A 26,287-nucleotide genomic window follows, 5' to 3' on the forward strand; every position below is an offset into this window, starting at 1 on the left:
GGTTGTTCACAAATGGAGAAGTTACTTGCTAGGAAGGCCCTTTATAATTTGGACCAACCATTGCAATTTGAAACATTTAATGGAACAACAAGTGCAAAGATCGGAACAACAAAAATAGTTGTACAAGTTGATGAGGTTTGATTACAAAATAGAGTGCATGCTCAGTGCCTCTAGCCAAGTTGCAGTTACTTTATCATGGATCCATAAGTTTAACTAGCTAGTAGTTTCCAGTCCTACATACCCATTGATGAAAGGAGCTTAGATAAGAAGCCCATCTGGACCTAGTGATTGCTCAGAAGAGAGAGAAGTGGTATGCTGATCCTTTGTCCATGCCTGGATACAAAGTGATTGGGGCTGATTTGTTCTATAGACAAAGGTTAGTAGTACCCTCCGCTTCCGCCCATATCGAGGCACTCTTACAACATTTTCATGATGCACCAGGGGGAGGACATTCCGGGGTTATGAGAACCTACAAGAGGATCCACCAGCATTTCTATTGGGCTGAAATGTGACACAGTTCTGGAGGTGTTCAGTCTGTCAACACTACAAATATGACACTCAAACACTAGTTGGGCTTTTACAACCATTGCCCATTCCAACCCAAGTGTGGGATGACATTAATTTAGACTTTGTTATTGGGCTGCTAGTCTCAGCAGGAAAGTCTGTCGTCTTAGTGGTTATGGACAAACCCTCTAAATACAGCCACTTCATTGCATTACCCCACCCATATACAATGGCTGAGGTGGCTTGGGTTTGAGTCCAAGAAGTGGCTTGACTCCATGGGACCCCACAGTCCATACTTTCAGATCGGGATGCAACTTTCATGAGTAAATTTTGGGCCAAATTCTTCAGGGTCCAAGGCACATCTCTTTAACATTCAACCAATTACCACCCTTTCCAATGGGTCAAATGGTTACCTTTGATCAAGTATTGATATAATACCCACATTTCACATCTCTATGGGAATAAGCCCCCTCAAGGAGTTATATGGAAGGGATCCTCCCTCATTGCTGCCATATGAGAGGGGATCCATCCTTAATGAGGTTGAAGAACAGCTAATAAACCAGGAAGAGATCATTCAGTCCCTCAAGGCCCATTTGCACCAGACTCAGCAATTGATGAAGGCAAGATATGATAAGAAGCACCAGCTGGTTGAGTTCAAGGTTGGAGAATCTGTTTACCTCAAGCTTCAGCCTTACATGCAGCATTTGTGGCCCGGAGAGTCTAAAAAATGGTGGCCCCTCAATTCTAATGGCCCTTATACAATCCTCAAGCACATTGGCGCGATTGCATACAGATTGGACCTACCAATCACTATCCGGTTGCACCCTGTGTTTCACCTTAGTTTGCTAAAGCAGAATCTGAACCCAGCTATTCCTATCAGTTCACTCTTGCCTGAGTTCAATGATGAAGGAGAGCTCTGGGCTGAACCTCAAGAGGTAATTGGCTGGCGATGGGTCAAGGTAGGTAAACACCTCACTAAGCAAATTAAGGTAACCTGGACTCATCTACCCAGAGAAGAAGCCACCTGGGAGGATTACCCCACTCTGAAGCAATAATTTCCTAACCTCAACCTTGAGGACAAGGTTGGTTCCAAGGAGGGGGAGCTAATAGGATCCCAAGCCCACCAGCCCAGGCCCACCCATCAAGTTCTTATACGTCAGAAAGACATGTCACCTACACCAGCCTTGAGCTCATGCTCTCTATGTGAATAAGAGGTAAAAGAAGTTATTTTTTTTGTAATAAATAAAAATAAAACTTTTATTAAAAAAGAGCAGGAGAGAGACAGAGAGCAAAGAGAATACACAAGCAGGTGACAAGATATCACCCCCCAAATAACAGCCAAGGCCCACTGGAACACAACCCCTCAACCCTAGAATTTAATTACAGAATATTAGGACCCAAACCCTTTAAATAGACCAGCAAAGCAAAGCAAGACCCTGAACCTAGATAAGACCCAAAACCTTTAATAGGCCCTGCCCCAAAATAGCCCTTAAACTAATATAGTCCTCAGGAACCTTCCACAGATCTTTCTTCACTCACCGAATACCTTTCCTCCATTTCCTTGAACAGCCTCTTTGTCATCCCCACCTAAAGCCTTGTTCACTTGAACTGCATTTTCCACTACCTTGTCCATATCTCTACCTTTCTAACTCTGTCCATCTTCCTCTAAGACCTCCTTTTTCCCAGTTAACTTCTCTTCGTCTATGTTTTTTCCCCTAAACCAACTTCCTTTCACCTTTCTTTGTACGAGTCTTTCTAAATGGTCTATATGGGGTCGTCACACTTTCCCCTAAACCAACTTCCTTGTCATGGGTGCTACTTCTGGCACTATTCTTTTGTTTAGTCTTCACAATCTCTCTCTTATATGTTCTCTTGAATTTACTACAAGGGCCATCCCCAAAAATTCCTTCCTTCAGCCAATGGAACACTTTCTCAACCCAACCTCAAAACTCAAGGATCTGAAGTTTCTTTCTAACAAGCTTTTCTCTTTTTCTTCCTAAATTCACTCCTAATTTTCCAATAATAACATGTGTGATAGTGGGGTGATCTGGTGAAAATCCTTGTCCTAGTGAACACTTTCCCTCTTTTGCCATCTTTAGTTCACTGGCAGCAGAAGTCACAAGTTCACAACTAAATTTTTCAAGATAGAATTCGTTTTTACCTTATTCATTAGAGTAAAGCTCTCCTGGTTTTCCTCCCTAAAGTTGTTTACAAGTTCCTGCCCTAATTGCTTCTCTTGCTCTGTCTTGTTGTTCTGTGTATCCAACAGCAGCTCTCCTATAGTATCTCTTGCTGAATCGCAACAGCTCACCTCAGTCGAAAAGCCAAGAGCTGGATTTTTGTTCAAGGGCTCCAAAGAATCTAAATCACAGTCCTCCTTAGCCTGCCCCTGGTTCTCCATTGGGAGAGAATCTTCTCCGGCAATACCCAAGCTACTCAAATCACCACACCTAGTGAAAGCCACCTTCATTCCTTTAAGCTTTGAAGAGAGGGACTTTTTGAAATCTACAGACCTCCTTTTCAGCGTCAAAGACAACCTTTTTTCTCTTTCCACCCAAGGTTCTGCTTAAGTCTTCTCCACTGCGGGCTTGCTCTCGCAGAAAGAATAAAAGAAGATGAAGGAAGACCCGAATAAAGGTCCATCAACCTGCACACACACCTCCCTCTCACGTGTTTACTGTTTATTTAAAGTACCAAGTGGCTCGGTCACCTTTTTGGCCTTATCAAGCCCACCAACAAGTGGCCCACCTCTTGATTCATTCAGTCCATTTCATTATCTAGGACAAGCAAGACCAATTTCAATATTACCGACTCAGCAGCTCAATGCCCACTGACCCAATGGAGCTCACTCAAGTTAAGGCTTCCCTTACTGGTTCAATAGAACCTGGCTCAACAGTGCTAGACACCTAGACCGCGGGTGGCTCCAACTCTAAACTAGGCATTAAATGCTCCATCTCAACAGACAAACGTGACTTGGGGTTGGGCTCTTCGCCTACCTTGTAGCTGAGAGTCTGTGAACAAACATGCAACCTCTGCAACCCTTTCTAAGGCTCTCCCTCCCTCTTTTTCACCGCCTGGTCCAATCTTCTCCTTTGAAGGAAACTTCTCAGAAATTCTAAAAAGGTCCAGTTCTGCTTTGCCACGTAGCCAGTCGTCTTCAATCTCTCGATCTTCCGTTCTTCTAGCCTTCTTCCAAAGGTTTGCTTCAATGCAAGTTGCAAGCCATACTAAATAAAAGTGATTATTGGTCTGGATTTCCACCAACCTAGCTATGTCTTCTGGCTTCATACCATTGAAAAAGTATAGCTGCTAAATGTAGATCGAATGTAAAGACTCCCACTAGTTTCCCTCCACAAATTGAGGAGATGGATGAGAAAACATCTTGTTTCCAAAGACGGAAAGGAAGCCCGGCAATTCTAACAGTGACACGCACCATCTTCAATACACAGAGGCTTTGCATTGGATAGGGGGGACCAACTCGAAATCAAAATACTACCATAAGACGACCGTAGATTTACAGATCCCAGATCCAACTCTTCTTCAGCCAAACCAATGAGAGCTTTACGATTTTCAAAAGGTGTGAAGATCATTGTTCCCTTTAGTTTTAACCCTCTACTTACCACCTCTGCAATCTTCCTCTAGTCTGGAACCCCTTGCTCTACTTTGGCTACCAGCATCTTAGACAGGTCTTTTTTCCTTCTTGGACCCTCAAGAAGGTAAGGTAATTTTTGAAAAAGGTAAGGTAAAATTGGCATATCGAATAATTTCTTGTCCATCAGTTGGTATGTTGAATAATTTACACATGGCAGTTGTACCCATCGTAGTGGCTGACATGGCAGAATTCAGCAGCCACATGTCATGTCAGATTAACCATGTGGGCATTTGCGTTGATCACATGCAATGTTTTGGAACCCGACCCAAAGGCTTTAGGCAATGGAGAATCCATAAGATAATGGGAACTCCACTAGAGCTGAGGTGACTAGAGGTTATAAGAGTATCAAGAAGTGACTAGAGATGGTCAGTGGTTGTATGCTAGAGCCAGCAAAGGTCACTCAGGAACTTAAGCACATATCAAGTCTAAGGGAATAAAGATCATTGGCAGCCAGAATGATTTGCTTTTTTTGTGCAGATGGATTCCTAGATCTCCAAACTCCTTAGCATATCATATAGCAAAGATATAGTTGGAAAGAGTTATGCCTTCCAGGCCAATCTTTTTGTGGTTATTGTTGTTCATCCAATTTGGGTTTTCTCCTCCTCTGGTGCACTGTTTACCTCCATTTAACAAAGAAGATTATATATGGGCAATGGAGAAGCCATAAGATAATGGGAACTCCACTAGAGCTGAGGTGACTAGAGGTTATAAGAGTATCAAGAAGTGACTAGAGGTGGTCAGTGGTTGTACGCTAGAGCCAGCAAAGGTCACTCAGGAACTTAAGCACATACCAAGTCTAAGGGAATAAAGATCATTGGCAGCCAGAATGATTTGCTTTTTTGGTGCAGATGGATTCCTAGATCTCCAAACTCAGCATATCATATAGCAAAGATATAGTTCAAAAGAGTTATGCCTTCCAGGCCAATCTTTTTGTGGTTATTGTTGTTCATCCAATTTGGGTTTTCTCCTCCTCTGGTGCACTGTTTACCTCCATTTAACAAAGAAGATTATATATTTTTTCCTTCAACTGTTCTTTTATTTCATGCCAACGGGAAAAGAACTAATCTTTCTGTTGTGCAGATGTCTTGTACTTTAAGGATATAATATAAACACTTAGTGAGAACAGGTTCCCCAAGGCCAAAACAAAGGTGAAATTTGACATACACCTTTCATGCAGAGGTACTTTTGTGATCTTATTTAACACCTACATTGAAATTGAAGTGCATTTTGCAGGGGTTCATCTGTGGGCATAGACAACCCTTGTCAAACGACATTAAGTCTTCTTGTGTGTGCACAAGCATGTGTGTTTTCTTGCATTATGATTTACTCTGGTTTTGATTTTACACTTTCACGCTGCATATCCAATAAAAGCAAAAAGAAGTTGTCAAATGCAGAGGCCCATTATAACAAAAAGAAAAGCATGTTCCTGCTAAAAGATTATCTAGAGGCACTTGAAATTTTATACTTCCTGAATTAGTAGAGGGGTTAACCACATACCATTAGTGTGACTCACTCCAAGAGCAAGAAGCACTTCCAAGTTTGTTGGATCTACCTCCTGTGCACGCATCATTGATGCAATAGCCTGCAACAAGAGGAATTTTACTCATCACAAAAGGGGAATGTACAAGTAACAGTTCAAACAATCATAATAATAAGATCTTGAAAAGATTGAGCTAGTACATCAAATAGTCATTCGCCAATATAAGAATGCTGACATTGAAAATACGGGTGAAACTAGGTTACCGAATTTGACAATTTTCCACTGCATTTGGGCCAAGGACGCCAGGCCCTTTCAAAATTTAACAAAGGTACAAATCAAGCCCACCCAAGTTGCATCCCAAATTGAAATAAAATCTTTATGCAATAGTGTAACCATACTAGAGAAAAGGGAGGGAGGGGAACAAAGTATCTTACAAGGCTGAGATAAAAGTAGGAGCAGAATAACATTATAGTAGGCTAAAGTGAGGTTACAAATCCAAAAAGCTGTTACAGTGATATAGGTGCTGTTCTAAATATAGCTTAAGGTCTGGAAAATAGCATAACCTGTTGATCATCATCATTTTCTGCATGTGCTATTCCAAGTAACCTCCAACCTTCTGCATTATCAGGGTTCTTTAAAACTTCAGCCTCTAATGCAAGAACAGCTTCACTCAAGAGGCCCTTACGAAACAGCTCCTGCCCTTCTTTCAATGGATTGGGATGGCCAACGTAAGGGTTCATGTCAGAAAATACATACACCCCCCTGGAATTATCTGACTGTTGTTTGGTAGCTATTTGTTCATTCAGGTACCTATTGTTCCAAGTCAAATTAGTAAAACACAGGCAAAAAATAAAGGTCAATTCCTAAAGTAAAGACAAAACTAGAAATATCACCACATAACACTCAATTCCAGGGATAAAAAAACAATGTCAATACTACCATGTGAAACATAAAAGGCTATATTTATGAAATCCATATTCCTAAACTTTCCTCTTTTACTCTCAGTTTTCAAGGCAGCTACCAAGTTAGTAAAGAGAATTAAAAAGGTCATCAGGGACTTCCAAAATTCCCTATTAATTTTTTTTTTGTTACTAATATCACAAATTCATTAAACTGTTCAGCGACCTTTTTTTCCCTTCTTATTGTGTGATTCAGGATTTGGCCTTGGGGAAGACGATTGGTAGAGGATGTATGATGGGTGGACTCTACATGCTAGAGAATAAAGGTTGGTCTTGCAATCATAGAATCTAAGAGTCAGTCAAGTAAGAGTCAGGCCTATTTATGGCACAGTCAACTTGGCCATTTATCTTTCAAGTCCTTAAAAATTGTGTTTCCAGAGTTCTTTAAGTCAATGTCAGTGTCAGAGTTTATATGTCAAATTTGTCAATTGAGTAAGCATTGTAGAACTCATTTTTCTTCAAGGAATAATAAACCTGAATTTCCTTTCCATTCTGATGTTTGGGGCCCTTGTACTTTACCATCTAAGAGTGGCTACAAGTATTTTATTACTTTTTTTTATTATTATTCCAGATACACATGGGTGTATCCCATGCGACCTAGGGATGAAGTACCAAAAATTATCCAACATTTCTAACGAATGATCTTCACCCAATTTCAAACTGAAACCCAAGCCTTCCAATCTGATAATGCCAAAGAATACTTTTATAATGACCTCACGAAGTTCATTGCTTTGCGTGGATCACTCCACCATAGCTTATGTGCCCAAACACCCCAACAAAATGGTGTTGCTGAAAGAAAGAACCACCATCTTCTTGAGGTGGCTCGGGGGTTACTAATTCATATGAATGTCCCAAAAAGTTTTTGGCTTGAGGCTGTCCTTTGTGTTGCTTATCTCATTAATCGCATGCCCTCTCGATGGTCAGAGTGCAAAGCCCCACATCAGCTCATATTTCCCAAGGCTCCCTTTTTTCTATTCCTCCATGTGTATTTGGTTGTCGTTGTTTTGATCAAAACCTGTCACCCACCCATGGAAAATTGAATCCTCGTGCTATTCCTTGTATCTTCTTGGGGTACCCCACAACTCAGAAGGGGTACAGGTGCTTTGGTCCCGTCTCTCGAAAATACTATGTTTATATGGATGTCTCTTTCTTTGAGAGTGAGCCTTTCTTTCTAGTTTCTCCTCAGGGGGAGTATAGGAATGAGGAAAAACAAGTTCAACTCCCTCCTCTTTGTGATCCTCCTCCCTCCCATGTTTCCTTTCATCGTCACAGGCCAACCGAGTTCAAGAGTTATGAAGCATCTAGAAGTTGTACCACCAATGCCATCAAATTCTCCAAAGGGTGTATCCTACCCAACCAGGTACCTTGATTCCCATTGATGTTTCTGACCCTACTGCTATTGATACCTCCATTGCTAATGACCTTGACCTTCGTCTTGCACTACTAAACATCTCATTTCCCATTTTGTTTCCTATGAGAACATTTCACCTTCCTTTCTGGCCTTCCTTTCTTCCATTGACAAGGCTCCTATTTCTATGAATGTGGCACAAGTTCTGTTAGTACATGAATGGATAGATGCAATGAAGGAAGAAATTAATGCATTGCATAAAAATGGTACATAGAAATTGGTGGATCTTCCTATGGGGAAGGAACCATTTGGATGTAAATGGGTTTTTACAATAAAACATAGGGTTGATGGCACAGTGGAGTGGTATAAAGCTCATTTAGTGGCAAAAGGGTTTACACAAGTGTATGGAGTGGATTATGTAGAAATTTTGCATCGGTTGCTAAGATGAACTCCATTAAAGTCCTTTTCTCTTTAGTCACTATCCTTGATTGGGACCATCATCAACTAGATATCAAGAATGTATTTCTAAATGGTGATCTTGAAGAGGAAGTTTACATGGTACAACCCCCTGGTTTCTAGGCTCAAGGTCATGAACATAAAGTGTGCAAGTTGAAGAAGTCACTATATGGCCTGAAGCAATCACCAAGAGCCTGGTTCAGCAGGTTTCATGTAGTTGTTCAACAAAGAGGCTACAAGTAGTATCAATCTGATCAAACATTGTTTGTGGAAAGAGGGGAATGAAAAATTGCAGCCTTGATAGTGTATGTTGTCATGTTGATGATATAGTTATTACTGGTGATTGAAAAGATGAAATTCAAAAGTTGAAGGGATTTCTTGCTACTCAGTTTGAGGTAAAAGATCTAGGTCCTTTTAAGGTACTTTCTTGGAATTGAAGTTGCCCGCTCACGAAAGGGTATCTTCATTTCCCAGAGAAAGTATGTCTTAGATCTGTTACAGGATACAAGAAAATTGGAAGTGAAACCTGTCGATTCTCCTATTGATCCTAATCACAAATTAGGTGATTGTCAAGGTGAATTCATCAAGGATGTGAAGCAATTTCAGAGGCTTGTAGGAAGATTGCTATATCTATCTATGATTTGGCCAAACATTGCTTATGTAGTGGGTGTTCTTGGTCAATTCATGCATGCCCCTTAAAGTAGGCTAAGTGGCTGAAAGAATTCTCAAATATCTTAAGAAATTCTAGGTGCAGGTTTATTGTTCCAAAAGCATGAGCATTTGAAGGCTAAAGTGTATATCGATATAGATTGGGCAAGATCACTAAGTGATAGGAAGTCTACCAACAACTAATGTACCTTTGTGGGAGGGAACCTAGTCACATGGAGAAGCAAAAAGTAGAATGTGATGACTAGGTCTAGTACTGAAGCTGAATATAGGGAAATGTCTCATGGAGTGGCTGAAATTGTGGCTAAAAAATTTGTTGAGTGAGCTAGGATTTATAGTTGATGGACCTATGACTTTATACTGTTATAACAAAACAACCATAAACATTGTTGCTAACTCAGTGCTACATGATAGAACCAAGCACATTGAGATAGATAAACACTTTATCAGAGAAAAAGTTGTCAAAGGGGAAGTGTAGACCAAAATGCAGACATCTTCACAAAAGGGCTACATCACTTGCGGCATAATGATTTATGTGACAAGTTGGGCATGATTGACATCTATGTCCCAACTTAAGGAGGAGTGTTAAAAGGTTGTTAGTATATTCAGTTTAGTACCGCAGGGGTACTAAATTTTCTCTCTTTTTATATGTTTATTTATGTTTTACCTAATATAAATAGTTAAATACTAAAGTTGGCACCACCAGCTTTAATTTTTGTCTCTCAAATCTCTCCTCTCTTCTCTCTTCTCTTTTCCTCTTCTCGACAATAGGTTGCACCTTCGGACTATTCCTCTTGTACTTCTACACTTGGCTCCATAGTGAAACCAAGGTCCCACATACAAACACCCTGATCTTGTGCCTAACTTGATCGTAAATCTTGCTCTTTTCCAGCCACAAGGGAAGCTTCCTCACCAACAGAATTAGAAGCACCAAGCCTTAACTCCTTTCGACTTTGAAGAATCAGTTCTTGAGGGATCTCCAAAAGGAAGTTCTATACCCAAAGTTTTGTCCTCCAACAACTTACAGGCTTTTGTGGAATCGATACTTCCAATACTCAACAGCTGTTCCACTTCTACATCCTTCTCCTCATGTGGGTCCTCCCAATCACTATCAATGTTTGAAACTTCCCTTACCGTCCTGTAGAACTTTCGATTTGTTTGTCAGGGTCATGGCATTCTCCCCCACCACAGGCTTCCGAACCAATTTGAATCTGGCAGGATTACAACAAAGAGATTTGCAGCATTTCTTTGAATTAGCCTTCTTAGAGCCCTATAACTTCAGTAAAAAGTCCACCCAAGGGTGAAGCTGACGAGAATGTTTCCAGTATCAGCCCCTTTCTTGGCATGGAATAGCCTTTACTTGGCAATTTGGAAAAACTAAGCACACAGTATATCGACCCCTGATTTGGTTTTTGATACTAACCATCTAACCATGCATGTGATCCTACTCTTGTCATGCCTGCAGGTGAGACCAGTTCCCAGCAAATTGCCGCCAGTCCTAAATCGTTGGAGAACACGTGTTGGGAAAAATGGATAAGGTGGGGATGAACCAAAGAGTAAGAGGATTTGGAGACTAGTGTTGGATTCGTTAAGTGGACTAATGGAGGCAAAGATGCAGAATAGATCAAATGAGGACTTGGAGAAAAACATCACAAACTAGGGCAGGGTAAGGACAGACAAAGAAAATCTTGATGAGGAGTGTTAAGGAAAAGAAACTCAGTAAGAGGAGTGGAGTAGAAAGACTTAGGAGTGATGTTGAGCATGATAAGGGTGGCAGTGTAAGAAAGGAAAAAAAGAGGCAAAAGTGAGTGAGGTGAAATAATTACTCTCAAAAAGGCTTTCACGTGAAGATAGTTAGCTGGAATGTAGGAGGATTGGGGAGAGAAAGAAAAGGAAGGGCAATAAGGGTTGTGCTTAGAAAGGAAAATCCATGGTTATGATACAAGAAATGAAACTGTCCGAAGTGGATAGAAGATGGCTAAAAGTATTTAGTAACAAGACGAATAAGTTGGGCTTTTACACAATCTTGGGAGCATTAGGTGGTATCCTAACTTTGTAGAAAAATGAGGAAATGGAATACTTGGAGGAGCTGAATGGAAAATTTTTAGTGTCAACCGAACTGAAAAGGAGAGAGATGGGTTACAGTGGGAGGAACTAGCAGACACTAGAGGCTTTTGAGTTGAGAGATTTGATCTTGTTTTTTTTTTTTTTTTATTTTTTGGGTGGGGGCTGGGGGGTTGCTTCGATGTAATTAGATTTTCCCATGAGTCAAATAGACCCAACCATACTTTTTTTTTCTAATAAGTGACCCAACCATATTATGACGGTATGACCATGAGTACGAGGTAGTTAAACCAGTTAATAGAGGCTTTTGAGTTGAGAGATTTGATCTTGTTGCAAGCCAGATTCACTTGACCAACTTTTCAGTTTGAACCCCTTTGTTCTAAGTTGGATAGATTCTTTGTTCTCCTCAAAGTGGGAGAATAACTGGAGGGTAGTGGTAGCTAGAGCCTTACCCAGACGCACTCTGGACCATTGCCCTATTAGCCTAGCCCAAGAAAGGACAGGAGGTGGACCCTCACCTTTTAGGTTTGAAAACATGTGGCTTCTCCACCCAAGGTTTGTGAGAGAAGTGCAAGACTGGTAGCTAGAGAGTAAAGTGGAGTACAGGTAGAAGGGGTACAGGTTGTAATGTTGTATTTACTGAGTGGGCTTAACTGTTGGGACTATCGAGATATGTGTCATTCCTCCTGCCACTACTCTGCTTCTTCCATTTTCCAGAAGTGGAAAACTCTATGCCAAGGCAAAACTATGCATCGAGTCTCCTTGGAGGGTAACAAACTCTTCAAAGTTTGTTGAAAACTCTTCTAACTAGTTATGCTCGCTTCCTCCAGAATACAAATGCTGTGCATTTTGCCTGTACCTTCCCACCAACTCAACTTGATAAATCTCCCCCAACTATTTCAGTGGATTTGGAGAAGAAACACCCTACCGTTTTCCACTTGTTTTCATGATTCTGCCAATCCACCGTCTAACTCGCCTCTTCTTAGATTCAACCTCAACCAAGCTCCTCTTCCTTGCATTGTTATCACTAGGTCTTCGAAACGGTTTGAATGCTTGAAATCAAACCTGAAGGTTTTGGATCCTATTGCTATCAACTGGCGTCCCATTTTTTCTTTGACTCATCCTAATTTTCCTCGACTCATCCCATAGCATTAAAATTATTCTTAGGAAGTGTGAGCAATTATTGTGTTCACTCTGCAAATTTTTACCTTTTATTGCTGTGTGTAGACTAGTAATGATTTATTAATTTTAAAATAAACAAAAGATATTTTTTTTCAAATACTTGAAGCCTTAGTTCTTGCAGATCTCAAATAGCAAAATTTCCATTAAAGAAGAAACAACAATACAACTAATATTTGATTCCTAATCTGAAAAAGAAAGAACTGAGACTAAGATCATAAAACCAATTATACAAGTCTGCAGCAGTACCCCAAACCACTGCATGGACTTGTTGCCCCAAGGGACCATTATAGAAGCAGACATAAATAAACAGGTTGAAAATTTTTCACATGCTTGAATGGTTTGTGCTTAAAGCACTTTTGTACAATTCAGATATGTTTGCTCTCACTCCCAAATTTTCACTTTGAATATGCTTTAAATGTTTATGTATAGGTAGGGGCTATTACTTGGTATGATGGTAAAATCCTGGGCTGTCAAGCATGAGAACATGGATTCGAGTCTATGAGCAGCTACATCATGATAAAAAAATTCCAATAGTTAGGACCATATCCAGTCCACCCCTCCCAAGACCCCAGATAGATGCAACAGTGCAACCAACATTGACTAATGACCCATGTATTTTATTTTGAGACAATAGGCTTTTAAAAGACTTGACTTCCAAGTATTGTTGTTTTTTTAATATTTTCAGAATTTTGCAGTTTTGCACCTTTCTTGAAAAAGGTTTGTGCCTCACCTTGTATTTTGTGCCTAGGACACTAAATTGCCCTTGCACTTCTCTTGCACTATGCGCATTTAAAACATTGTTGTGCCCTCAATTACAATATACTCTATATTGAAGGCTAATTATGTACCATCTACGATCAATAACTATAACTAGGCACCCATCTGGCTAAAATAACACCCATGCAATCACCTGAAACACCAGGCAAACACCTAGTTCAGTTTAGTTTTGTAGCAAATACATGGAATGGTGCCTGTGCACCCTCCAAGAGAATGTTCCTTAACCCTACATCACAAATGACTTGATCTGGTTTTGACAATGTCAAGTCCAGAAAATAAAATCTGAGGTTCTGAACATTTGTCCATTTGATTGCAGAAGGAAATTCTGAAACATCATCAGTTCACAGAAAGCAGAAAAATGCCTGAAATGTAAATGCAGAGTATACCTGAATACTGAAAATGGCATGCTTTTACTGATTCATTCTGCATATTCACAAAAGATAAGTGCAAGGTTTCATTAAACTTACTCATCATACACATTTGCCCAGTTATCAGCTGAACCATCCTCTAAAGCACCTTCACCAACTTGTTGCCCAAATTCATCTGCCCAGTCCTGAACATGCAACTTGGAGAATTCATCGATCCACTGATCATCAACAGATTCATGTTGAGCATGTTTGTTTGTGAACTCATTCACCCATCTATTAGTTCCATGAGAAAGCTGAAATACCACCGAAATTCAATGGATAATTTGAATAAAAAAGGGAGAGTTGGTAGCAAAAGTGGACCCACTTTTCAATCTTAATAGCATTTTCTCCAATTTTAGAAGAAGAAAACAGTTTGAATCCACACCATAACTACCAAAAGTTATATGAGAAAAAGACACTGCATTTGGACATAACATTTGATGGATGATTTGTCTATTCATGCCATTAACACAGAGAAAGAAAGCGTAGCAAGTAAAGAAGTACACATTCTGTTGGCTTAGGATGTGGTAGAGCCTAGATCAGAATAGTCAATGGACTGGATATTGGTCCAACCCAACCCAGTCCAAATATGAGTCCATTACAGATGGACCAGGTCCGTCCAATCCAACGAATACTTGGGACCATTATGGACTGGTCAATTCAATTTATGGACCACCCAATTTGCTCAAATTGGTTTTAATTTATATTGGATCCAACCTAAACCTGGTCCAGTGGCACCCGTACTCTTATCTTCTGTCAATGAACCGGATATTGGTTTATGTGGAGGTGTATTAGGGCAGCGGTATGCTGGTCTTTGTGGGAAGAAAGAAACTCACGCATTTTTTCTGACAAGGAAAAAACTTTGGAAGATTTGTTAGATCGAATCCTTTTAAGAGCTGTCCACTGGCTAAAATCTTTGGAGTTGTTTTCAGATTGTCCTATGGATGACTTGCTAAGAAACTGGAAAGAGATTGCTTCCACTGCTAGATGCAAGAGGACTCTTTGTCCGTTCTGGTCCCCTCCCCCCTCGGGCTTTATAAAGCTGAATTTTGATGGCAGCAGTGTAAGGAATCCATGGCCCTCTGGGATTGGAGGAGTCTTCGGGAATGAGGAAGGGATTGTTACTGCTTTATTCTCTGGCCCTATTGGAGAAGGTGACTCTCTTAGGGCTGAGATCCTTGCAGCGCTTGAAGGAATTTGAAGAGCAAAAGAATTAAATATTAGCCGCTTGATTCTGGAAGGTGATTCAAAGGTGGTGGTTAATTGGTTGAAGACAGAGGACAGTGGTTTGTGGAACTTTAACAATGAGAGAAAACAGTTCTTATGGCTGGGTAGGGACATTGAGATTCAGTACAGCTGGGTGAAGAGGAGTGCCAACTCATTTGCGGATGGGTTGGCCAAGCAAGGAGTGAATAGGGAGGCTGTTTTTTGGGCTAGTTTTTAATTTTTCTTTGCATTCCCTGTGTTTTCTGTTTTTGGGGAGCTAAGTTATTTTATCTCCCTTTGTATTCTTTTCCCTCTCTTCTCTTAATTTAATGAAGATGATGTTATTGATCAAAAAAAAAAAGAACCGGATATTGGTTCAATCCAACCAAGTCCAATATAAATTCATTGCAGATGGACCAGGTCCAATCCAATCCAGTAAATACTTTGGACCATTAAGTCTGGACCTGGTCCAATTCAATATGTCTTATTGGTCCATCCAACCCATTCAAACTAATTTTGATTCAAATGGAGTCCAACCCAAACCCAGTCCATTGACATCCCTAGATCAGAAAGGCACTAGGCAATAAAAAAAGGAAACAGGTTTTAGGGCAGACACTAGCTGAGTGCCTGATGGGTAGGGAGAGCCTAGCAGCAAGAGAGTCAAGGGTAAGAGGAAACTTGAAAAAGGAATTTCAAAATGTACAAGGGAAGATGGTGAGGTGGTAGGGGATAAAGCAGTGATGTGATCTCTATGCTTAGGAGTGTCCTATTGGGTTTGTTTTGGGCTTCTTGCAGGGTGGATTTGTTCAGTAATTGTCTTCTTCCTTAGTTGAGTACCTGTGGATGGTGTTGTTGTGGTAGTCCTTGGAGCATTTTGTATTGTAGCTGGTACTCTGATATAGAGATTCTAGCTTAGTCAGTTGATGTGGTGCAGAGCATGCAGGGTTAGTCCTATTTGAGTTCTCACATCATGTCTCTTGTCTGTTCTTTTTATTTCCTTCCTTTTTTTATTGAGGGGAGGGGAGACAACCAGACTGGCCCATGTACTCCTTGTATAATCTTTTCTAAATAAATTTCATATTTATTACCAAAAGAACACTTGAATTAGAACTGACAACATAACTTAGTATTTACTTGCCTCATCACGTACAAATTGGTCAGCCCAAGAACTGGGAAGGCCATCATACTGACGTTCATATTCCTCAGCCCACTCACCCGAGGCAGATGGCCCAGCTGGCTTAACTTGATTATCATCAATGATAAGCTCACCACGGCTCATCTTTGATACAAACTGAAGGAATTTTGAATTCTGCATGACACAAAAGAGTGATATACATTTTGGTAAAAGCAACAAAAATGAAGAATAAATTTATCTAATGGAAGCATTTAGAGGCTCAAGGGCACCTGTAAAATGTGTCACCAGTGGGTGCCCTTTTTTGATTGGTAACACAATTTTATTCAATAAACAAAAAAGTAAAATCAAAACTATTCAATAAACCAGTGGGTGTTCTATTGAAAGAGACACTTTGATTGTGGTCGGTTCAATCACTAATTAGTTACATGCAGGCATGGTTTTAAACATCACCTTTAATTCCACAAGTTTCAGATCTGTAACCCCTCAATAGTGGCACGCATTACAACAAAAGAAAGTGCAATATGTACAAATTTTAGATAAAAAGAACAATAATATAAAAACATGAAGGCATATGGACCTGAAATTTCTGATCATCATTTTGAGATAAAGTATGGGCAAGCATACGTGTCTGTTCCATTGCTGCTATACTTGAGATGTTTTTATCTCTCATTTGGCCCATTGACATCATTTGAGATTGTTCCTGCAAATGAAGTAAACCAATTTCAAGGATAAATGAGGTAATATATAAGATAGAAGGGATTAAATGATAATAACATACTTCGATTATTTATCTTCATGGAAATTAACTAACTCAACAAATTATACATTGTCATGACACTTGGTATTTTTATAATTTGTGCGGAAAAGGGGCAATATTGTTTTTTCATACTATTTTACATGTTAATATAAAAGGGGATATGGGGCGCCACCACATACCCATCATTCTGAATCTTTTCACTTTTTTTCTTCTCTCTCGGCTGCCCACTTCTCTAGGGCTTCTTTTGATAGAAAACATGGCATCAGAACATCTATCATAGAAAAGACTAGACTTTTTTCTTTCCCTTGACTGATTTTGTTCCCTGCAAGGAGTTGAAGGGCTTGATTCAGATCTGATCGACCTCTTTTTTTTTTATCTTTCTTTCATTCTCTCTTAGTTTCGGGGTTACTTTCCTCGTAACTGAAGCATGTGAAGAACTGTTGGTGTTCTACTCGTGATCACTGTAATGGTTGGTTTGACCTGGGTGGCTGCTGTTAGGCTGTAGAAAGGTATGGTAAGTGTGCCAATTGCTTCTTCCAATGCAAAACAGTATCTCTAATAATGGTGCTTGAAAGGTTGGTGATTGTTGGAAGGAAAATGTGCAGTATACATGGCAGCAGCATGGCAGGTGTTTGCTATTATTCTCCACTCAGCACTCAGCAGTAGTGTTGGACTCCTAATCAAGTTATTATACAGTCATGTCCTCATGGGACTATTTGGAGTACTCATTACTGCATTTGGCGGGTTGTTGGTGATTGAAAATCATGTCATCAGAAGACTCAATCACCACAGTATCCTCTGGGAGTGCATTATTATCTAATAATGGAATGGATACGGGATACCATGGGATTTCCTATGTCTATTGTTCCTCTTGATGGTCTCAATACTTGGAGTGGTCCAAGGCTGTGAAGATGTTTATTGGAGGAAGAGGGAAATTGGTGTATCTCATGGAAAAGACCAAGGAACCTAGTAGTGAAGGATCTGTACATGAGAAGTAGGAACAATAGACCTGATAATGCCATGGCCGGTTTCTACCATACAACCTGCCCTTCGAAAGAACTTCATGTGGACTAAAACAGTCGAGAAAATATAGGACCAAGCCAAAATCTACATGTGCTGAACAGAGGCACTTTGCTCAGGTTTACCAACTCCAAGTGGAGTCATTTTCTTGAAAACAAGGTGATAAAAGCCTTGCAGCCTATTATTCCACTCTTACATCTATGTGGAAGGAGTTAGACATTACCAAACCATAGATTGGTAGGGCCCCGCATTGGCAGAAGCCTCATGCACTAGGCTGCCCTTTGTTAGATTTGAACGACTAAGAAATTGCTTCAGCCTACAGTAAGTTGGTCTTCAGCAGCATGTATTTGCTATCTTAGCAGGTCTGAACTTAGTTTATGAGCCTATGTGGGTTCAGATTTTTGGGGAAACAGAGTTGCCTGAGATACAAGAAGTTTATATCTTAGTCCAATCAGAGGAGAACAGGAGGGCAGCTATGAATCCTCCCAAAGGTGAGCAGGTTGTGTTATTATCTAAGGCTGAGAGAAGAATGAATTGCAAAGGAGGACTGTGATGATAGGGATAAATTGTGGTGCAGTCTTTGTAAGAAGAACAAATACACCAAGGAAAGTTGTTGGGATTTGATTGGTAGACCCAAGAAATTTCAAGGGAAGCAAGGGAAGAAGTTCATGCAGCTCATGTGGCTTCCACCACTTCTAATCAAGAAAGCCAACAGCAACGAAGCCAAAGTACCCCACCTCCAGGACAACCTATGGGATCTTACCCAAGGAGGATATCACAAGTACCATGCTTGATCAGTTTGAACAGTTGCGGCATTCACTTAGGCAGTTAGAAGAAAAGCCTATTACACATTCTAAATCATTTGCTGCAAGCTCAGGTAACCAAGCCCATGCACTTCATGTCTCCTTTGTTGCCTCGTAGTCTCTTTGAATCATTGATTCAGGAGCAACTAATCATATACTGATAGTGGTAAATCAAGTCTTTTCTCTTCATATTTTTACTTCCAATCAGTGATTTAAAACAGGTGAGGCATATTTTAAGGTATGCACCTTGCCTAGGCCCTAGGTACAGCACTTTGAAAAGGTGTGCACCTGTTGTTCCTATGTGTGCACTTGGTGTGCCTCACACTTCAGCCTAGTTGTGCACCTTTTCAAAATTTGTGCATATTGACCTCCAACCAAACCCCAGCCCAAACAAGTCCATGTTAGGTCTTAAATTCTTAATCCTTACAAAAAAAATGACTTTAAGACAATTAAAATTATAAAATCACTTTTTCATAGGGATTAAGAATTTAAGACGCTAACATGGACTTGTTTGGGCTTGCCTTGAGGGGCTTGATACAAAGGCGGCTTGTAGAATCAAGAACGCAAAATGTTTAACATCACATTAACTATTTGAACTAATGGATAGATCCAAGGCTCCAGGTTCAGATGGCTTTACAATGGGTTTTTATCAAAGATTGTTGGGAGGTGTTGAAAGAGGATTTAGTTGAAGTCTTTAAGGAATTTGCAAACAATCATGTAATAAGCCCTGAAATCAATGCCACTTTTTTGGCCTTGATACTTGAGAATACTGATGCCAACCACCCAAAAGATTATAGGCCTATTAGTCTAGTGACAAGCATCTATAAAATTCTGGCTAAAGTGCTTTTATTGAGGATCAAAACAGTTCTCCCTTATATCATTAGTGAAATCCAGGGGGCTTTCATTCAATGGCAACAAATAACAGATCAAATCCTAATTGCGAATGAGTGTGTGGAGGAAATGAAAAGGTCTAGGAAGAGAGGTTTCATTTGTAAAGTGAATCTTGAAAAGGCCTATGACTTGGTGGACTGGGAGTTTTTATTAGAGGTGATGCGAAACTGTGGATTTGGAGACAAGTGGTGTAGTTGGATATCTAGGTGTATCAGTACCTGTCACTACTCTATTCTGGTTAATGGTATGGTAAGGGACTTTTTTCCAGCTTGCAGGGATGTCAAGCAAGGGGATCCACTCTCACCCTTCCTTTTTACCTTAGTAGCCGATGTTATTAGTAGGATCATTACTAAGGTTGACAGTGAAGATGCCATTAGGGGTTGGAGAATGGGGAGACACCAAGTCCCAGTCACCCACTTTCAATTTGTAGATGACCTATTGATCTTTTGTGAAAGAGGTTTTAGCGAAAAGGTAGCAAACCTAAAGGAGCTAATCAAAGGATTTGAAAGGATTTCTAATCTGAAAATAAATTTGGAAAAGAGTTGCATAGCGGGTATAAACTTGGAGGTAGGGGAGGTCGAGGCTATTGCGGAGTGTCTTGAGTGCTCCATCTCTACTTGGCCTATGTCATACTTAGGGCTTCCATTAGGGGCAAATCCTAGAGAGAGTAGATTTTGGACCCCAGTGATAGAAAAGTTTGAGAAGAGATTAGCCTCGTGGAAGAGAAATTATCTCTCTTTAGGAAGGAGAATTACCTTAATAAGAGCTACCTTGGCTAACTTGCCTACCTATTTTGTGTTTGTCTTTAGGATACCAGTTAGGGAAGCTAGGAAGCTGGAGAAGTTAATGAGAGATTTCCTGTGGAAGCTGTGACAAGAAAAAAATGATCATTTGGTTAATTGGGAAATTGTGTGCAGAAAGAAGTAAAGAAGAGGGGGATTGGGACTTGGGAGGGTGACTGGAAAAAATCAAGCTCAGTTAGGGAAATGGTTGTGGCGATGGCCATTGGAAAGTGAGAGGCTATGGCATGAGATGGTGGGAAGCATTCATGGGAGTTCAGAGAATGGATGGGATGCTGGTGTATCAACGCAGGCTAACCTGGCAACACCTTGGAAGGCCATTCACAACACCCTCAATTCCTCAATTTTATCATGTATGAAGTTTGTTCTGGCAACGCTGTTCGTTTTTGGGAGGCTATCTGGGTAAGAGACACCCCCTTAAAGGACCTTATCCCTTCGCTATTTTCTGTTTCTTTGTATAAAAAAGTGGTGGTCTCAAAATTTGTCTGACCATTGGGAACACCCTTAGCTCCTAATTGGGATTTTGGGTTTCGTAGAAGACTCAATAGGGCAATACCTTGGCCGAAGACTTTGGAAATATTTCATCAATTCTCTTTTAATGACCTTTGGAGAAATTGATCAGCAGTAGTGAGTTGTTCACCCCTAAAGGACAAATCAATTACAAACTGGTCTCCTCCATCTGAAGGATCACTGAAGTTGAACTTTGATGGAAGTAGCATAAGTAATCCAGGATTATTCGGAATGGGGGTGTTTTGAGAAATGAGAAGGGAGAGATTTTGTTGCTCTACTCAGGTCCCTTAGGAGTTGGGGACTCTATCAGGGCAGAGCTATTAGCTATTGTACAAGGGGTGCAATTTGCAAACCAGCTGGGGGTACAACACCTAATAATCAAAGGGGATTTCAAAGTGGTGGTGGGTTGGTTGAAAAATCCTAAAGATACTATATGGCACTACAAGAATGTAATGAAGAAATTCAGTTGGTTGACAAAAAATATGTTGGTCACAGTATAGTGGGTGGGGAGATTAGCAAATACTTTGGCAGATGTCTTAGTCAAGCAAGGGGTAAATAGGGAAGAATTGTTTTGGACTCAGTTGTGATTCCTGTATTTCTTTCCTAGTTTACTTGTAAGATTCAAGGAGGGGCTGCAGCTCGCACCTCTCCCTGGGATGTTGTATGAATTCACAAAGTCTAAATCAGCTTCTGAATTAATAAATTTATTATTATTCATCAAAAAATATGTTTTATATGTTTAATTATTTTTAAATTTTCATTTTTAATATGGTTCACATGTTATGTTTATGTACTTTAATTTGAAAGAATAGGTTTTTCTAAAACATTTATTTTAAAATGTAAGCTTATATTTTTAGTTAATATGATGTTTAATATTTTAATTTTTTTTGCATTTTTAGGCATTTTTTTGCATTTTCTCACCTTGCTTCAAAAAGGCATGCACCTGCCCCTTGCACCTCGGGCACAAAATGCCCCTTACACTTTTAAAACATTGTTTCCAAAGAGATAAAGTTAAACTTGCTAATGGTTCACTATCCAATATTGCTGGCCAAGGAGTTGTCTCTCTACCCATGGGTTTGTCTCTTCCTAATGTCCCCATGGCTCCATGTTCCTAGTATGCCCATAAACATTATCTCCATTAATTGCATTACCAAGTCTTTGAACTACTCATTAACTTTTCATCTTGACCCATGAATTGACTTTGGAGAAGATGATTGGTAGAGGATGCATGGCTTAAAATCTCTACATCCCAGATTCAATGCCTACCTATAAGGCATCAAAGAACAATAGTTGTTTAAGCCAATCGAACCCATCCTATAGTTATTGTAATAAAGAGCATATTTATTACAAATTTTGTTTCACAATATGTTCAAATCTATGTTTATGTTCTCTTTGATTTGTGCTACTTTTCAATTAAGGAAACATTATAAAAACTCATATCCACCTATTAATAAAAGGTTCAATTTTCCCCTTCAAATTGTGCATTATGATGTTTGGGGTCCATCTTTAATTGAGGTAAAAAGAGGTTATGGATATTTTATTACTTTTATTGATTATTATTCTTGAATCTCAATATATATGGATCTATATGCTATGATCTTGAGATATAGTTCTGGAAATCATAAAAACAAATAAAAATCCACTGGATGGTGTTTACTCAATTTCACGTTGAGTCCAAGATACTACAATCAAGCAATGCTAAGGAGTATTTCAACAAATATGTTACTAGATATCTAGAAGAAAATGGTGTGCTACATCATAGTTCTTGCCCTCAAACACGACAACGAAATGGTATTGCCCAAAAGAAAGAACAGATATTTGTTAGAGGTTGCTAGCAGTTTACTTTTCCCAATGCATGTAACTGAACATTTCTAGGTTGATTGTGTTCTCACAACAATCTATCTATCAACCACATGTTGTGTCTCCCCTGTTGCAGTATAAGGCCCCAAATCAGTTGTTTTTCCCATCCTCTCCCTTATTATCTATTCCTGATCATGTTTTTGGTTGTCATGTGTTGTACAGAGCAAATCTCCTTTTGGTAAGTTGGATCTTCGATCTATTCCTTGTATCTTTCTTGGTTATGCTTCACCACAAAAGGGTTATAAATGTTATGATGCTATGTCCAAAAAGGTAGATATCTATATGGATGTTACATTGAGTCCCATTCCTTATTCCCTCCCTCACCTCAAGGGGAGAATAGTAGTGGTAGGTGAGTCAAGTCCAAGTCCCTATCCCTCTGCCTACTCTAGTCTCTCAAGTTTTGCAAGTCAATACTTGTCACACTTGGCACAAGAAGGGTCAGCTATTGGGTGCAAGGGTGGAACCAGAGGCGGTACCTTCAGTGCCATCAAATTTCCATGAGGTAGATCCTCACACCAGTTTTCTTTCAAGTACTCACATCAATCCTCCTTCAGGTACCTCTGAACCTATTCCCAGAGATCTTGATTTACCTATTGCTGTTTGTAAGGGTGTGTAATCCTGTATCAAGCACCCAATTGCTCTGTTTTTTTTTTTTCTTTTTGATCAATAACTGCAGAAATTTTATTAACATAAAAGGTAAAGATAGATGTAGATAGTACAAATTACAACACAATGTCAATGAGAGACAAAAACTCCTCTCTCCCCTACAAAATTCTTGTCTTAAGCTGTGCCCAAAAAAGAGTTTCCCTTTCCACCCCTTGTTTGTCTAGTCCATCTGATATGGAATTAGCACAGATTTTTACCCACTGAATCTTCATTTCCATGTCTTTTGGTATCCGTTTAAACTTCGTTTTTTGACTGTTGTATATCCACATCCACAGATCATCACATTGTAGCCAGCTCACCACCACCAATTTAGGTCTCCCTCTACAACTAATCTTCTAATGTTCAAAAATCTTGCTCTCTGCATTCCTTCCATCAACCCTATTGCTCATTTTACTGCCATTGCTTCATTGTCTCTTTCCTATTGTACTTTTGCCTCTACTATTAGTAATATCACTATTCCAAAAAGTGTTGCAAAAGCCTTGAAATTACCCAAATAAGAAAACAATGTGTGAAGAGATTCATGCCCATCACAAAAATCACACATGGGATATTGTTGATCCTCTAAGGGAAAGAAACCATTTTTTAAAGAAACATGCCGATAGCAAATGGGTGTTCGCTATGAAGTATCATGCAAATGGCTAAGTAGAGAGATACAAAGAAAGGTTAATGGCAAAGGGGCTTTCTCAAATGCATGGCGTTGACTATAATGAGACCTTTGCCCCAACTGTTAAAACAACATAGGACTTCTTATCATTGGCTGCCAATTTTTCAATTGCCTCTTCATCAGTTGGATGTAAAAAATGCCTTGAATGGAGATTTAGAGAAGTGTTTATGATTCAGCCACCAGGTTTTCAAATCCAGGGCAATGAAGAGAAAGCATGTCTCTTGAAGAAATCATTATATGACCTTAAACAATCTCTTAGGGCACGGTTTAGGAGATTTAACAAGGCCATGCAACTGGTAGGGTTTGAAGTTTTTTTTTTTGTATTGAAGCTATGGGGTCAAAAGGGTATTTTTATCTCCCAACGGAAGTACATTCTACACTTAATCAAGTGCAGACGCTGAGAACCATGACATGGTACAAGGTGTAGCTGAGCTTTTATGGTTCAAAAAATCTTCTAGGTTGGGACTCCAAAATTCAGGTCCTATGTCTCTATATTGTGACAACTAGGCAGTTATTAGCATTGCCCACACCCAATTCTCCATGAGATAACCCAACATATAAAAGTTAACAAATAAATCATTCATGAGAAGGTGGAAAAAGAGGAAACTTGCATCCCTTTTGTTGGCTCAAAAGAGCAACTTGTAGATGTATGTACAAAGAGTGTTACCACCTTGCAACATGAAGAGTTATGCATCAAGTTGGGCATGTATGACATATATAGCCCAACTTTACAGGGAATGTTGTGATAATTAGTTTTTTATTAATATGTCTAGAAACAGGGGCAATATTGTAATTCCAATATTATTTTACATCCTGATATAAAAGGGGATATGGGGCACCACCATATACCCATCATTATGATTCTTTTCACTTCTCTCTTGACTATGCAATTCTCTAGGGTTTCTCTTGATAGATAACAAGCACATTTAAAGAGAAGGAAATTATCAATATGTGGTTAGAGATAATACATACATACATGATACATCTATATGGATAGATTGGTTGATAGATAGCTATAGATATATCCCTGTTGGCTTTGCCAGCCAAATCATTAGTAAAGAAGATTAAAGAACCCATGAACCTTCTAAATAACAATTACTTTAGGCCTAGAAGGAATTCCCATGTCCATCTCACGCTCCTTAATCATGCAATAAGTTCTAGTTTGAAAGAACCTCCTGCATGTCTAATATAAAGCCTTAGTTTATATCCATCTTTCACATTTAAAAACGTTATGTTCAGACAGATATTATAAATTGGGCAAAACTCCAATAAAAGGTTAGCTATAAGAATGACAAAAAAACAAGAAAATAGACACATGGCCATCTAGAGGGTCCTCTATACAATGTGACAGTAGGCATTGACCAAAGGGTTCCTCCTTGTGGCAGAAATAGGTGGAGCATCTAGGGAGATTCTTTAATATTTTAAGACACAAGCGAAAAGCCAGTCTGACCAGCAAGAGACTTGGCAGAAGATAACCTTTTTACCACTACTTCAAGTGCTTATTCAGAGGACCAAGAAAATGTTGTTAATCCTATATGTGGGGGTGCAATTTGGGTGGACTCAGGTTGGGATTTTGTTAAAATTTGAATAGGTCCTGCTCAGAAGCCCGGGCCTGATGTAGTGTAAAATCCTTATATCGGATACCCAACTTACACCCTTACCTATATGATATAGGCAACAAAAGTTGTAGTTCCACATTTGCCTCTAACAGGAAATAGTCAGAGGTTGTCAAATCAGCCCAATGGCATCCATGATTAACCTGATATTGAGTGGCATATCAAGTAAGATAGGAGTAATTGCTCAAATTAAATAGGCTCAACAAATGCCCCCTCACCTGCTCAAATTCAGAGGCCCAACCATTAATGCCATGTTGTCGTTCAAATGAGTGAGCCCAAGTTTCAGGGTCACCATGTTCTGGTCTTTGTTGGCCATATTCAGAAACCCATCTATCTGCTGTATGAGACGGTCCAGGTCTGACAGCGTGTTGGGACTCATTCCAGTATTCCTCCAGCTCTCGGAACTTACCTGCTAGAGGCCCCTTAGCTCGAAGATCATAATCAATATCTAAAGAATGTAATAGCGCATTCACCTGAGAAAAGGAAATAAACTGAAATGAATACCAAAGTGCTGTTAAGAAAATTAAGGTTAAAAGAAACATGAAGAAACATAAAAGACAGAAATTCCTAAAAACAGACCAAATCCTCACAAGAAGATTAAATAATCACATAAAACAACTTACATTCAAGAGACTACCTCCACTATGAAGTCCACTCTATTGTTTCACAAATTACAATTTAACTCATCCATGTGAAAACCTTGTCAATCAAAAAAGAAATGACACAGAAACATAACATAGAGCTACTTCAACATCAGATGCCCACTGCTGTATATAAGACCCCAACAAGTTGGAACCAGCATTGGGTGAGCAAAGTAGTGACTCATCTCTATGAACAATGTCAAGGTCATATAGCTTCATGATC

General features: G+C 39.6%; 1 protein-coding gene across 2 annotated transcripts in view; it reads right to left on the reverse strand.

The window, feature by feature from the left end:
- PEX5 (peroxin 5) overlaps positions 1-26,287 on the reverse strand; it is a 65,020-nt gene that overhangs the window by 14,787 nt on the left and 23,946 nt on the right. The window contains exons 5-10 of one of the 2 annotated variants that reach the window (XM_088971305.1): positions 25,642-25,896; positions 16,414-16,536; positions 15,840-16,010; positions 13,556-13,674; positions 6,200-6,446; positions 5,654-5,738 (exon numbers count right to left, since the gene is read on the reverse strand). In XM_088971305.1, the coding sequence (XP_088827431.1) occupies positions 5,654-5,738; positions 6,200-6,446; positions 13,556-13,674; positions 15,840-16,010; positions 16,414-16,536; positions 25,642-25,896 (1,000 nt within the window). Of the gene's footprint in view, positions 1-5,653; positions 5,739-6,199; positions 6,447-13,555; positions 13,750-15,839; positions 16,011-16,413; positions 16,537-25,641; positions 25,897-26,287 lie in introns of both variants that reach the window. The other variant, XM_088971304.1, reaches the window with a different exon arrangement.

Source organism: Nelumbo lutea, chromosome 2 (genome assembly GCF_056320005.1).
Source record: "Nelumbo lutea isolate HS-2025 chromosome 2, American lotus-T2T, whole genome shotgun sequence".
Classification (NCBI taxonomy): domain Eukaryota; kingdom Viridiplantae; phylum Streptophyta; class Magnoliopsida; order Proteales; family Nelumbonaceae; genus Nelumbo; species Nelumbo lutea.